The sequence below is a fragment of the Sceloporus undulatus genome, chromosome 4 (assembly GCF_019175285.1).
Source record: "Sceloporus undulatus isolate JIND9_A2432 ecotype Alabama chromosome 4, SceUnd_v1.1, whole genome shotgun sequence".
Classification (NCBI taxonomy): Eukaryota; Metazoa; Chordata; class Lepidosauria; order Squamata; family Phrynosomatidae; genus Sceloporus; species Sceloporus undulatus.
In genome coordinates this window covers 45,227,447-45,243,315 of record NC_056525.1, presented here as the reverse complement: position 1 = coordinate 45,243,315, position 15,869 = coordinate 45,227,447, and the positions used below count along the sequence as shown (strand labels likewise).

At 39.2% G+C, this 15,869-nt stretch overlaps 1 protein-coding gene across 3 annotated transcripts; it reads right to left on the bottom strand.

The window, feature by feature from the left end:
• On the bottom strand, nt 1-12,460 carry UBE2T (ubiquitin conjugating enzyme E2 T). 3 transcript variants are annotated; one of them, XM_042461574.1, is made up of 7 exons: nt 12,340-12,460; nt 7,886-7,950; nt 4,280-4,349; nt 3,922-4,027; nt 2,950-3,048; nt 2,212-2,295; nt 2-462 (listed from the first exon to the last, which is right to left on the bottom strand). In XM_042461574.1, the coding sequence occupies exons 2-7, from the start codon at nt 7,944-7,946 to the stop codon at nt 334-336; spliced, it is 549 nt and encodes a 182-aa protein (XP_042317508.1). In that variant the 5' UTR covers nt 7,947-7,950; nt 12,340-12,460; the 3' UTR covers nt 2-333. The 3 variants fall into 3 exon arrangements, with proteins under 3 accessions (XP_042317510.1, XP_042317508.1, XP_042317507.1); XM_042461573.1 differs by having other exon boundaries at nt 3-462; nt 7,838-7,950; XM_042461576.1 differs by lacking the exon at nt 2,950-3,048 and having other exon boundaries at nt 1-462; nt 7,838-7,950.
• Nucleotides 12,461-15,869: the final 3,409 nt, after the last annotated feature.

The following is a 15,869-nucleotide window of genomic DNA, read 5'->3' as shown; positions in this document are numbered from 1 at the left end:
AACCCTAAATTAGAGTGGTGCCAAATATATTGTTTATTATGCTCATCTTTATACCTGCTTTCAAAAATTAAATAAGCTACACACAGCAGATACAAAATGTAGCACAAAATAAAGTGAAAAAAACTGAAAATGTAGAAGTTTTAGAGAAGTGAAACAAGATGTTTTTTTAAAAAAAACAGACATCACTGCATTGGATACAATAATATGATCACTGACAGCTGGAGAGGCATTACAGAATGTGTAAACAGTACATTAATTACATCAAGCCTATTTAAGAGATGGAAAGTAACACTAAAAACAAACAGACTAGGATATTGTACAGCAGCAAACCCTCTATGTTCCTGAACAAACTTTTTTTGATGATTCACTGATATTGCTTCCTTTCCTTTTCTGGGAAATGTTAGAATCTTTGGGTTGGTTGGCTTCCCTTTGGTGGTTCTCTTTACCTGAAGTTTCCAAAGCCTGGAACAGCATAAAAGAAAGACTACTAAGAGGGGGAAATGTATGGCAGATTTAGGTATACACACCTTGTTTAAAGTGTTTTTTATTCACATCTTTCAGATGTTCAGACTCTCCAATTCAGAATTTGTAACATATTCTGCTCCTTAAACATAGTAACTAACTAATTTCTCTTATTGTATTCCATGTTCTCACCATCCACTCAGGATTCCCTTATTATCCCAATTATTTTACAGCTTAAAATATTTTTACCCCCTGCAGCAGGAGCTCCTTCATTCATGGCATGCATGGTAAAATATAAGATTTTTTAAAAAGGTTGTGCATATATCTTTACCACTGATAACACACACTTTTTTACAAGACACTTCAGGAGCATGTTTTAGACAATGGGGAATTACTAAAAAGAAACAAAGAGTCCTTTCTACAGAGAGACTGAATATACACAAAAATGAAATATGTACTGCCAAACAGTTCAAGAAACCACACTTTATTCATTTTCATCACTACATCTTCTTTATAAGTTCGGAAGAAATTAAGTACAACTGAAGGAAAGTCCTTATCTAAGATCCAGTTGCCACCTAGTGTTTCAAGTGGATAATCACAATCTTTTAATCACAATTTGCTGGGATTTGACCACAGGCAAGAAGCACAAGTGCTAATTATTGAAAACAATTCATTAGCATACACCATAACACACTTAACATAGTGAAATCTAAACAGAAATTATCAACAGAGCTATTTTCAAGTTTGTATGTATCACTAAAGCTTGACTGTGTTTTAAAAGGGTTCTAGGTAGCCTTACGTAGAAGGATGAGTCTGAAGGTAGCAAGTGCTACTCCAAAGTATTTTCTGCTATACAATTCATTTCCAAGCTTTGTCAAAATATATTAACGCACTGTATAGCATGGATGACAACCTTGTTCTCATAAATAATGGCCCTCTCCACACCTTTGCTTCCCCAAACTTTTCCTCCCGGAGCTGTACATTTCTTGAAGTTGTCTCTTTATCCTTAACTCCAAGACACAGCTGAGGCCAAGTTATCCTGTATTCACCAGTATTTGACTTTGTATTTGACTTTTACACAAAAGAAGATTCAAGAAGAGCACTCCACATCTGAGGTCTAAGTTCACTTTTTACCTCTGGCTACTACTACTCCCTTTTGCTGTATATATAGACCAAGTCTAATGGGAAAATTTCTAGATCTGCTAACTCAGTGAAGAGAACTTATCAAATTTTCCATGCCGCTCTAGAATCAAAGGGAGTTTTGTCTGTATTGACGACCTTTTTGCCCATACGTTGAACATGTGGTTTGCCACAAGTCTTAGACCCAGGCAATAAGCCAGAAAGAATTCCATTTGAAGTATGACGGCAATAGGATAAAGTCCAAATACTCCTACCCAAGGCATATTTCACAAGATCAGACATAAATAAAATACAATAAGCCCTCAACTGAAAAATCCCTGCATTTTCCCTTGACATTTTGAGCTTTGGTAGCGTAGCCGGGGGGGGGGGGGGGGTGTGAGAGGAGGACTTGCCTTGATAGAAAAAAAGAGGATATTCTAGGAGGAACAGGTTAATCCAAACACTTATGTTTCATGGCACATTCACAGAACTCCAGTTCCACTAACTCAATTAAAGGAAAATTGGCAATTGAATTATGCAAATCTGAAATATTTCATTGGGTACAGCAAGACTGCACATGCAAAGATTAACTACACCCTATTCCTATATAATTGAAGTTATTTTTCTTACCATTGTTGTCTGGCTTGCATACTTTTCTGTCCATTGTCTGGCATTTCTGAGGAATTCTTGCTTGTTGTATTTATACTCAGAGGACTAGACATAATAAAAAACAAAAGACAATGATAATTATGGCCTCTTAACCATAAGATCATACTTATGTTTGATGACAGATTTAACAAACCACATGGAAAACTGCTTACCTATACTAGGTACTTCAGAACAAAAGACATATCTTAGCCCAAAACATACTGCAGAAATAACCCAGTATGAGACTACTTTAACTGCCCTGGCTTAGCACTAGGAAATACTGGGAATTGTAGTTGATTATGGCACCAGACCTCTCTGATAGAGAAGGCTAAATATCTCACAAAACTGCAGTTCCCAGAATTCTCTAGCATTGAGCCAGCGCAATTAAAGTGGTTTCACACTGGATTATTTCTGCATTGTGCTTTGGACCTTAGAAACAGATATGCAACATATATTGTCTACTCCTCAATTTTTAAAAAGGATGTTTCAAGGTGGAAAGTGTTGACCTCAGTGTCAGCAAAGCAAATTCTGTTTGCACATCCTGCCACAATTTGGTTAACATTTACTTTTCTCAGATTCATTCCTAAAAGTTATGTTGATTTTGTATGCAGAAGAAAGATGAGCAGGTGTTTTTTAAAAAAACTAACAGCAAACATTATGGCACCAGTTAACTTTCAAAATCCAACACATGCTTCATTCAAATACAAGAAGGAAATTTACTATGTCTGCCATGAGAGGATCATCAGGGTTTGGTTCATTCATCAGCATCTGTATCGATGTCAGCAAAGTGGCAATATTCAGGGATGGCCTCCATGCGCCCTTCATAGGAAGTGCAAGTGAAAAAAAAGAGGCATACGGTAAAACTTGTCTTATTGAATGGACTGTTACTTTGCAGGTCTATGCTAAACCTTGCTCTATGATTTTCTAGGTATTGTTTAACAGAATAGGAAACTGCCACTAAATCACATCTGGCATTTGAATGTATGAACAGGGCCTCCATTCAGATTTTACCCAACTCTCCCCTCCAAACTGGATCTCAGGTTCAGAAACACCAATCCATCCCAACTTCAATTTTCTAGTTCAATTTTCAAACAACATTCCAACTTTCCTAGACACTACTGAGCATGTCCAATAGTCTAATGCACCATTTTTTCAGAGTGTACTGTTCCCCCACTCCCTTTTTTTTTTTTTCTTTTATACTTCTGTAGACTAGGATTGCCTCAGGCATGTTACTACCCACTTGGATCTCATTATTGCCTTTCTGGCTATAATATAGCTAGTATTCATATCTGAATTTGCTTTTATCAATGTATATGGCCAAAAAGTCCCCCCGCACAAATGTACCCAGTGAAAACAAAGACAAAATCCTCAAAATCCCAAAGGCATTATAGGCATCTAGATCAACAAAACTACAATAATAATAATAATAATAATAATAATAATAATAATTTATATTACACTTAATCTTGAGGAATCCAAGTGGATTACAGCAGTAAAACAAGATACAATTAAAAGGAAAAAAATCATTTAAGTTCCAAGATCCCCATACAACTTCCATCTCAGTAAGCAATACCAGCAAGAAACCTTGTTGTCCCAGTACATGCAGCAAGACTCACACTTACAGATTAAAACACCCTTGTTGGCTATTTATTGTTGCTCTTATAGATTTCCATAAAAGAAACAACTCATTACCTTTGGTGGCAATCTAAGAACATCGAGGCAGATTCTTCCTGCTGAGTCAATGTTAGGATGGTAGATAGGAGTCAGAAAGCGCATTTTGGGGGGTTCAAATGGATACCTATTTCAAAAGCAGTTCAATTATGTGAGAAAAAAAGTAAATATTTTCACAAGTTTACATCTACAGTTCACTCTGCCTTGGCCATTCTAGAACATGGACATCCCAAAACACTACACTGGCAGCTCTATGAATCCAGTTCTTTAATGATCTGCAGCCTAATCCGCCTCCTTCATTATGACCACTATTTCCTTCTGTCTCAAGGTCATCTTTGCTAAATAAAATCATTATTAAAGATAAAAATTCACCATTTACCTTTCAGGCACAACTACTTCCAAGTTAAAAATTCCTTTCTCATATGGTGTATTTGCAGAACCCAGTATTTCTAAAGAAAAAGGAAAGGACAAACTATGTCAACACTGCCCTCTTTTGGTAACTGCTGTAGTCACTATAAGCATCAGTGTAGCCACAGTAGTAATCTCTTCATCATCTCTAAAAAGTATGTCCATCCAAGAAGTTTGGCAGGACAGGAGAAATGCAGAATTACAAAGAGTCTAATGTTTAATCTCCAAAGTTAATATTTAGCCACAGAATTAAAAAGGAGAATTTCTTCATAGTCAAAATTTAATAACATCATACCTACCAACTAAGAGCTGACTGAAATAATTATATTAAATCCACATAGAATGTATATCACCTCACATTAAAACAGACAATGGATGTGAAGAGTAAGCCAGGAATCTGTCATGTCCACTCATGGCTCTTTAAAAGTAGCATTTAAAAAAAAATTAGAGGATATGGCAGCTACAATCCCAAACATACCGAGATGTTTGATTGAACTGAATGGCACTTAAGCAAAGTTAGAATTCCTTTGCATTCCAAAAAGCAGATGGAGCAGCACCAATGTCCAAAGCACCAACTAGAATCAGAAAGACACTAATTTGTAGGCCAGGGAGGATTTAATCTTATCTATTTAAAAATAGAAATCCTTTATTTCTTATACAGTATATGGGTGTTATATACATTGATTATCCAGCAGGGTTGATTAAAAACAGTTTCAAATATATTCAGTGTTTCTTTTTATAAACAACATTGCTTAATAAACTTACTACCTGAAACAAAATTGTTAAACTCAAAGGGAATACGTTCATTGCACCAGTACTAAGTATCAACATAAGTAGTTCCAATTGATTCAAATGGTCTACTCCAAACGGGACTAACAAATGGGTCTACCATATATACTCGTCTATAAATCTAAACATTTATGCCCAAAAACTGCCCCCAAAATCCCAGGTCGACTTATCTATGGGTCACTATGAAAACGTGGTAACAGCTCTTTCGGATTTCCTCATGCGATTTCGAGTGAAGTTTAGCAAGAAACTGTTTAAGAGTCCCCCTCCTGCCATCTAGTCTGGCTGAAACAAAAGCTGAAACAATGAAGAAAAGGCTCAGTGAGGCTCTCTCTTGCCATACGCACACTTATGAAGCCTCCAAGTTTTACCCTTGACCTAATCTGAGAGAAATAAACGTCATGGCAAAATCCATAATTTTGGTCCCAAAATCTGACCTCGATTTATACATGAGGTCAACTTATAGTTGAGTATATACGGCAGGACTTTAAAACTAACACAAAATTTTGAAACTAAATAATTAATATTCACATCTTCACACGTCTCAAGAATTCATTCTCCAGAGATCTGCATCATGTACCCTCTCTGCTGCTTTTAAAAACCTCTAAAACCATGTTTGTTCTCTTTAGATTTCCATGCTGAGACCATGTAAAGTGAAAATAAATGCTTTTCCATAGGAAAAAAACACCATAAAGACATTTGACTTGATGTGTTGTTATAAAAGACATAATTAGTAATGCTGTACACATAGCATCTAATCAACAGACAAGCAAGTCATCACCAGTATGATCCAGGAGATGGCACCCTATCATACTAGGGTCCGCTATTGAACCCATACTTTTATACTTCATATCCTTGCAGATATGAAACTTACCATTTATTTGGTGAACCCATGTCCTTCCTGGATTATGAAAGCAGCCCAGAGGGATCTGGCTGACTGGGTAAAGAGAAGATAAACATCTCTGCAACCAAGGCAGGGGCACCACCTCTAAAAGAAGCCATTGTAAGACTAATGGTAAAACAAATCCTTCCTGATTTCCACAGTATTGGATAGTGACCGATTTACAAAATTTCAATTTGGGGAAAGTTCCTGAAGCATGTAGCGATCTATGAACTCCAAATATTCTTGGAGGATGCAAGGATTATCTAGGCTTCAGGCCTCTTCATGGGAGAACGACAGCTTTGCTTGCCTTGTGAATAACCTACACCAGGAACTGGATGGGCCTGGGTGCCCCTGCTACTTCTAGATACAGTCAAAAAAGTTAATTAAGAAAAATTGGCACTTCCAGGTTGTAAGACAACAAAACAAGCAATGGGAGGTGAATGCAAGGCAAGGTACAATATACAATTTGTGTTCATGCCGTCTCAAAGAGTGTGTTCTCCTGTGCAAAGTCCCTTGGTTTTGAAAACTTCATGGGAGGCCCTTCCCTCAGACTCATCTCCTTCAGACATGCCTCTTGATTGTTGCTCCAAGACTGTAGATCTCTCCCTTGAGGGAGGTTAAACTCTGTTGTGCTTTCAGTGGCAGGCAGAGCCTTTTCTACTGTGGAGGACTTCAGCAACTGACTGGTTGATGTAGACAGAAGGTGAATGAGCTGAATGTTAAATACTGTATTTTAATTTCTATTATTACTATTGACTTTGAAACTGTTAAACTTAAGTTGTGTTTTAGTATTTTGACCAGTTCCATATTTATTTTTAAGTCTATGATTTACTGTGTTTCACTATATCGAAAACCAGCTTACACCCCAGCCATGGAAGGACTGTATTAACTCTAATTGAAATCGAATTAGAAAATAAATTTTATTTTAGACAGCCACAACTATCTGAACTCTACAGAACTCAGGAATATCTATGACCATGAATTACATACCATGAATATTTATTTTTGCAGCAAACAAGAATATAGTTCTGCCAAACAGCTATCAATTCTTGCTTGGGAAAGCTTCTGCACTCATTCTCTGCATGTTTACACTAAATGAAACCTTATTTTGTTAAAATGGAACTTCTATCCAAAAACGCTTATATATTATTGCAGCCTTAGTTTTCAGGTTAAGTAATCTTTAGTGACAAAGAAAGCACAAAGCAGAAATCACAAAACTTCACAATCAAAGAATATGGATTATGGGCCTAGGTCAGTGGTACTCAGACTTATTACCTTTGGGACCCCACGTTATATCTATATGCAGATTTCACACAAACTCACAACACAGTATATGAATAAAAATAGTGTGTTTATTAAGTATGTGTATTTTCATTTGCACATACATGTATATTCATATTTTAACATTTTATAAGAAAATAACATTATTCAAACTAGAACAGTTTTATTTATGAAATTAATTTATCTCAACACATGTGTAAATTTTGTATTTAAAAAAGTTCAGGAAAAGGAGGAGGACCAGGTCCTCTAAGTCTTGTGCAGCCGAAGGCTTTCATGGCCGGCATCCATAGTTTTTTGTGGGTTTTTCGGGCTATGTTGCCATGTTCTAGAAGAGCTTCTTCCTGCCCTTGAGCAACTCTCACACACACCCCAGTGGCCCAGCCCTACAAGTTGAGAACCACTGGCCTAGATTATACAAAGGGTTTATTTAGTTGCAACCCTTTATATTTAGGAGATTTACAGTAGATTTAATAGCAACATATGGAGGCTAGTTTAGAAAAAATAAACCACTGATGATAAACAAAGAATTAAATGAAACTGCCGCCTAAAAATAAAGACCAAATTCAGACAGATACATACGGGCTTTAAGTTCATCTATGCGACTTCCATTCTGCCAGCAGGTAATACCTGGTGGTGGCTCCGTAGTTAACAGATGCAACTCCCTCTTCAGTCGTGACACCCTCTGCATTGCACTGCAACAGTATGAAAAAAGATATTTACCATTTAGTTTCTCTTATTTCTGCAACCATAAGTTCTTCTTTAATCATGAACTGCATTTTATCAATATAGTACTGTACTATATTTTATGCATTTTATCAGAACAGCACCAGCAGATTTAACATACTTTCTTAAAACAGCTGTGCTTAGAGCAATAGTTGTTGTTTTTTAACTGTTGGAATGACATTTTGTGATGTGGGAAAAGGGGAAATGTTTTAATTTGCTAATTGTAAAGGGCTTTTGTGGAGGTGGTAGTGTGCATCTTCTGTGATAAGGGCCGAGAGGTTAAGGTCCCTTCCATGATGGTTACAAGCTAAATTTACTGGAATGTTGTTTTCTTATGACTTCTATAACCCACATTCCACAAACCCTCACAATACAAGTATGTGGAAGTGTTTATATAATTACAGAATGGGCTCTGCCCCACCTACTTACTGTTTATACACTCGTCCCTCCACATTCGCTGGGGTTAGGGGCACAGGACCCCTGTGCATGTGGAAAACTGCAAATAACAAAAACACTATGCTTTTGCCTGACAGAACACCTCTCTAAGAATCTCTAGGTCCTCCAGTGCAATTCTGTGGTCAACATCTGCCAGGCACTGACCACAGAATTGTGCTGAAGGAGCTACAAATGTTCTCTCTAGGAATCTTTAGGTCCTCCAGTGCGACTTTTGGTTAAAGTTGTCCACAGAGTTACAGTTGATGACCTAGATATTCCTAGAGAGAACATGTTAATAAAATATGTGAATAATCAAATCTGCAAAAGTCAAAGCAACAAGTGTATAAGGCTAAAGTATTTTCAGAGAGCCAGCATGGTGTAGCAGTTTGAGCGTAGGACTGGGACTCTGGAAACCAGGCTTCGAATCCACACTCGGCCATGGAAACCCACTGTGTGACCTTGGGTGAGTCACTTACTCTCAGCCCTTGAAAACCCCATGATAGGTTCACCTTAGGGTTAGCATAAGTCAAAAATGACTTGAAAGGCACACAACAACAACAACAGTATTGCTAATGTTTCATTCAAAGTGAAGCTAAGTCAGGCTTAGGGGCTTATGGTTTTCATCATAAAATGCAACCACTGCCTGCTTATCTCAACTTCCATCACCCTTCGTTTCTATAGATATGAATGAAACATACGGAGGGCATCTTTAAGGTTAATGCCTCCTCATAGACAAGACTCGTCCAACTGGGCAATGGGGGAATATACTAAAAACCCTTCCCTCTGTAAAGAGGTGTGGGTAAAACCCCACATGTAGGATGCCCAACTCTTAATCACTGGCCATACTGGTTAGGGCTCATTGGAGATACAGGAGAAGACTGATGGGTAGGGTTGTCTGAATGAAAACTAGAGAAGGTTTCTGTCCCTTTACTGGTTGTGTTTGTTGTTGTTAACTGCCCTTGAATCTATCCTGACTAATGATGAGCCTATGGATGAGACACCTCCAAGATCCCCTGTCCTCTATTGCTCTGCTTAGGTCCTGCAAATTCAGGCCCATGACCTCTTTAATTGAGTCTATCAATCTGGCATGCAGTTTTCTTCTCTTGCTGCTGCCTTTTACCTTTCCTAGTAGTACTGTCTTTTTGAATAAGTCTTGCCTAGTATGACAGCCTCAAATTAATCATCTTGACTTCCAGGGAGAGTTCTGGCTAGATCTGTTCTTGAACCCATTTGTCTTCTTGGCTGCCCACAGTATCCTCAACACTCTTCTCCACATCTCAAATTAGTTGCTTTTTTCCACATCTTTCTTCACTGTCCAGCCCTTGCATCCATACATAGTGATGGAGAATACAATGGCTTGGACAATTCTGACTTTAGTGCTCAAAGTCATTTTTGCTCTTCAGGATTTTGTCTAGTTCTTCCATAGCTAGTCTTCCCATTCCTAGTCTTTTTCTTATTTCTTTACAGTTTTCTTCCTGATCAGTGTTTGATTCAATTAAAACAGAGACTATGAGAGAGGTATTCAGTGACTCCGTGGACTGCATTAGACTGGATCATTTTGAGCTTGTGAGTACCGATGAAGTGGACAAGCTCCTTGGATGTGTAAGGACAACTTGCCCCCTTGACCCCTGCCCATCTTGGCTGACTGTTCAAGGAGGAGATGCTGTAACATCACTGCTTCAGACTATAATAAATGCATCCCTTATGGAGGGGAAATTTCCATCAGTACTTAAACATGCAGTGGTTAAGCCACTCTTAAAGAAACCCTCTCTAGATCTCCTGACAAGAAACAAGTATAGGCCAGTCTCTTTACTACCATTTTTGGGCAAGGTGATCGAGAGGGCAGTCACCTTCCAACTTCAGGCTGTTTTGGATGAAGCCGATTATCTGGACCCATTTCAAACTGGCTTTAGGGTGGGATATGGAGTTGAAACTGCCCTAGTCGATGATCTCTGTCTGGGCATTGATGGGGGAAGTGTGGCCCTGTTAGTGCTCTTGAACATCTCAGCGGCATTCGATACTATTGACCATGGTATCCTTATGGAATGCCTGAGGGAGCTAGGTATTGGGGGCACTGTGCTCCAATGGTTCAGTTCCTACCTTTCCGGTAGATTCCAGATGGTGATGCTGGGAGACAGTTGTTCTCGTAAAAGAGAACTGACATCTGGCGTCCCTCAGGGCGCCATTCTGTCCCCCATGCTTTTTTAACATTTACACGAAGCCACTGGGAGAGATCATCCAGAGACATGTTATCAATATGCCGATGACACCCAAATTCACTTCTCTGTCTCTGACTGCTGCAGTGGCTAAGGATGGCATCTCTCCTCTGAATGTCTGCCTTGAGTCTGTAATGGGCTGGATGAGGGAAAACAAATTTAAGCTGAATCCAGAGAAAACAGTGGTGCTAGTGATAGGTGCCCCTGGTCCAGGGAGGGAGATCTGCCAACTTGTCCTTGACGGGGTCACACTCCCCGTGAAGAATGAAGTCCGCAGTTTGGGAGTACTCCTGGACTTGTCTCTACAGGTGATCTCTCAGGTGGAGGTGATAGCCAGGAGTGCATGGTATCAGCTACCTGGCTCAGGGGGACCTTGAAACAGTGGTACATGCACTGGTAACCTCTCGCTTAGATTTCTGTAATGCGCTCTACATGGGGCTACCTTTGTACCAAGTTCGGAAGCTCTAACTGATTCAGAATGCTATAGCCAGACTGATCACCAAGACACCAAGATCAGAGCACATTACACCGGTGTTGAAATCTCTACATTGGCTGCTGATTAGCTTCCAGGGCACAATACAAAGTGTCAGTTATTACCTATAAAGCCCTACATGGCCTGAGCCTGAGTTACTTAAGGGAACGCCTCTCCCTACATAATCCTCTCAGAACATCTGGCACAAAAATATTGGAACACCCCAAAACCAGGTTGAAAACTACCTCTTGTAGAACATTTTCTGCGATGGTCCCTAGACTTTGGAACAATTTACTGGAAGAGGTCCGTCTTATCACTTCCTTGAAAACCTTCAAAAAGGCACTTATTATTATTAATGTACAGGAACTTTTAAAACTATTTCCTCAGATAATGAGGAAGTTGAATGTATGTAGATCATAGAATTGTAGAGTTGGAAGAGACCACAAGAGCCATCAGTCCAACCCTCTGCCATGCAGGAATTGTCAATCAAATACCTGACAGATGGCCATCCAGCCCCTGCTTAAAGACCTCCAAGGAAGGAGACTCCGCTAGACTCCGAGGAAGGAGTTTGTTCCACTGTCCAACAGTCCTTACTCTCAGGAAGTTCCTCCTAATGTTGAGGTGGAATCTCTTTTCCTGGAGCTTGCATCCATTGCTCTGGGTCCTGTTCTCTGGAGCAGAAAACAAGCTTGCTCCCTCCTCAATATGACATCCCTTCAAATATTTAAACAGGGCTATCATATCACCTCTTCTCTTCTCCAGACTAAACAACTCCAGCTCCCTGAGTCTTTCTTCATAGGGCATGGTTTCCAGACCCTTCACCATTTTAGTTACCTTCCTTTGGACACGGTCTAGTTTCTCAATGTCCATTTTGAATTGTGGTGCCCAGAACTGGACACAGTATTCCTCAGCCTCAGGGGAAGGCAATGGCAAACCTCCTCTGAACAAATCTTGCCAAGAAAAACCCAGCATAGGTTCGCCTTAGGCGCAATGCTTCTCAACCTTTGGGCCTCTCCAGATGGTTTGGACTTCAATTCCCAGAAGTCCCTGTCAGTATGCTCACTGTTCAGGAATTCTGGGAGTTGAAGTCTCAAGGACCAAAGGTCGAGAACCAGTGCCTTGGGGTCACATAAGTCAGAAACAACTTGAGGCAGAGCAACAAGAAGAAGAAGAAGGCAGGAAGGAACTGAGGGAAGAAGCAGCAGGAGCCACAGGCGCCCCAACGCCTGACTCACCCGCTCTCTCAACTGCCCGAAAGAAAGAAACTGAAGGGACGAGGAGCAACGCGCCTCTCGTTTTGAACACAATGGACCCGGCATGCCAGGCGCCTCGCATCCTGAATGGGCAGGCCGAGTGTCCTTCAAAGCCCAACTCGATGCGGATTGGCCGAGATGGACAATAGCGCCGCCTCCCTGGAGATCTAATTGGTTGAGCGGCTCCAAAGGGGTACAGTCTGTACCCTAGAATATAGCGTTAACATTTCCGGTGTCCAGTTGAATTAGCTTTCCTGCCCCTCTCCATGGTGTTTGTCAACAATAGTGAATATGGTTGTATTATCATTAATTTAGCCCTTGGAGAGAGCGTGTGAGAAATTATTATTATTATTATTATTATTATTATTATTATTATTATTATTATTATTATTATTATTATTATTATTATCAAATAATAATAATAATACTGTAATAATAATACTGTAATAATATATGTAGGCAGGTCTTGTAGCACCTTTGAGACTAACTAAAGGAAGAAGTTGTTAGCATGAGCTTTCCTAGACTAAAATCTACTTCCTCTGCCCGAAATGCATCTGAGGAAGTAGATCTAGGTCTACAAAAGCAAAGCTCATGTTTCCAACTTCTTTCTTTCAGTGACTCTCAAGGGTGCTAAATGATCTAACATCATCATTATCATTAAAGTCTAGGAAAGCTCATACTGCCAACTTCTTTCTTTAGTTAGCCTCAAAGGTGATACAAGATCTTTCTACATAGTGATTCTATAAAGGCAGCTATAGCTTTGAATAATAATAATGGCAACAATCATAATAACAATAACAATATTAAACTGGCTACAAGGGCAATAAAATTATTATTGTCTATTATTACTACTTCTACATCATCATCATCATCTTATAGCTACTGTATCCAGTTTACTATAGTTGTAAATTGCTAGTTGCAAGCATACTAGTTCAGTTTCTGGATCCATTGGTTTTTCTAATTCGGTTGATATCTAGCTTTCATCATCCACATGGAACCATCTTGTTGCATTCATATTCATTTAGATTCATTGGTCTAAATCACACTGCAGAAATAATCTAGTTAGAGAGACTGCTTTAACTGCCCTGGCTCAGTGCTAGGGAATCCTGGGAATTGTAGTTCATTGGGGCACTAGAGCTCTCTGACAGAGAAGGGTAAATGTCTCACAAAACTACAGTTCCCAGAATTCCCTAGCACTGAGCCAGGACAGTTAAAGCGGTCTAAAACTGGATTATTTCTGCAGTGTGGTTTGGACCATTGAGTGCTAAATAGCAAGAATGCTGGTTGTCCGCAAAGCTAGAATCAGTATCTGTTTCTGTTCATAGGACAGGGCTTATCATCAGTATGTACTGATTTACCACTCAACTGGCTGCTCAGCAATCCCTGCCTCAGCTGACAAAATAGGTTTTTGGATTTGGTGCTGAAGACTCAAGAGACTGCCTTGTGAGACTCTTAACATTCAAGTGAGGACCACCTTGTCTGGGTTGATGGCAACCCTGAGGCTATTCCAACATGTCACTGACAGAATACATGAATCTGAGCATATTCTAGATTTAGTTCTCTCTGCCAAATAAGAAGATCTGAACTGAAGGTGGACCATTAGCATCTAATCCTTTATAGTGTTTGCATTACAGTCGGCCCTCTGTATCCTTGGATTCTTTATCTGCTGTTGCTTTATCCACTGCTCTTCCATTATTATGGTACATGCTCTCAGTGCCATCTAACAAGAGTTTTTTTCCAGGTAGAACAAGGCCTTTTGAAACCTGGCCAAGAGAAAGATATAGGAGAAGGCTTACCAGCATTGCAGTACACTTCTGAAGAGAAGGATCTCCTTATATATCATGGCTTATCCACAGATTCAAGCATCCACAGCTTGAAAATATTCAAATATATATATTCCCAAAAAAACAAACCTTGATTTTGCCATTTTGTAAAGGGGTCACCATATTACTGGTTTAGAAATTGGAAAACAATGACTGAGTTTATTGATGAAAGGGAGGGAGTACAAAAATGTAAAGGAAACAATTAAAATGATCTTCCACACGACAGGAAAAGGTAATTCAAAAGGAAACACCATTCCTAGATTAATAATAATAATAATAATAATGGAAATATTATTTATATTTATGAGGGATTTATTAATAGCTGAGGACACTTTTGAGGATGTGAATAATTCATTGGTAAGTAAGGCTCAACTGGACACCATTTCTCATCATAAACACTCATCCCTAATAGGCAGAGGCAATGAAGGGCCCGCTTGGGGTTGGCAGTACTAAATGAAAAGCAAATCAAAACAAAACTGAAGGGGAAAAGGGGGGAGGGCAAGAAAACAAAACAAAAATAACCCAATTTCTGAGATCTGTCTTAAAAAAAAAAAACCAAATGGGGGGACAAGAAGACAGCTGACAGAGAGGAGGAGTATCCGGCCTGCTGATGAGTAACAAATACAGAGGGTTGGCAGAGATGCCTTTCAGCTCCTGAATGGGCAGACTCAGCCAATGTAGATACGGTGGAAGTCGTTGGCCCCCAAAGCAGCAATCTGTTATATTAATACTCATATAATAAAAAAGGGATACCATGTTACTACGCCATTGTATGTAATGGGACCTCAGCATCCACAGATTTTGGTATACACGGGGTCCTGGAACTAAACCCCAGCACAGTGATTTCCAAGCTTTTTATATACCAAAACATCTTCTCCACATCGACCTTTTCCATGCCATGCATGATTTTATGTATCCTTCTTTTCTCTATTTACTGATTTTATTTTTTTAGCTCAACAGCCCCCAAAGGTGCAACCTTTCCTCACAGGTGATGTTTTCTAATCCCCCAGTCATTGCAACTGCCATTTTCAGCACCTTTTCCACCTCTGCAATATTCTTTATTTGCAGTGACTAGAACTGTACACAGTATTCTGGAGTTAGTTATACCACAGATCTGTATAAGAGCAATATAATATTGGCAATTCTATTTTTAATCCCCTTTCTAATTATGCCCATCCTAGAATTCATTTATTGTTTTTGCAATTGGAAACTGCATTGACAATTCATTTTCACAGTCCAAAGTTACTATTGGTAAGTCACTGATAACTGAGCCGCCATTAGCGAAGCTGTTGTTTTGGGCTATTTTTGCCCCTGTGTGCATCACTTTGCACTTGCTTGCATCACACAGAGACATTTATTTGCCACCGTGATTCTTTGTTGTTGTAACTTCTACAACAGATTAAGATCAGTTAATATGCTGATGTCAGGTAAAATGGGGCCTTTAGGTTAATTTCCTCCCATGTTAATTTCCTTAGCAGACAGATTTGGTAAGCACTTCAAAGACAATCCATAATGTGATGAGTGACTGTTCAGCAGAAGAGGTTCATTCCTATTTGACAAACACTGCTCAAAGTCTCTAAACAAGTAATAACCCAGAAAAAGGAAGGTTGATAATTAACCTGAATCCACATTTCCTGGATCTGTTCTTAATTAAATTATAGCAGTTTAAAACGGCTGCTACTTAGCTCC

Coding starts and splice junctions, on each gene's coding strand:
- UBE2T (XM_042461573.1), bottom strand. CDS start 7,946: ATGCAGAGGGTGTCACGACTGAAGAGGGAGTTGCATCTGTTAACTACG. Junction 4,028..4,279: donor GAAGTAGTTGTGCCTGAAAG/GTAAATGGTGAA, acceptor CTTTTGAAATAG/GTATCCATTTGAACCCCCCA. Junction 463..2,211: donor ATGCAAGCCAGACAACAATG/GTAAGAAAAATA, acceptor ATGCTGTTCCAG/GCTTTGGAAACTTCAGGTAA.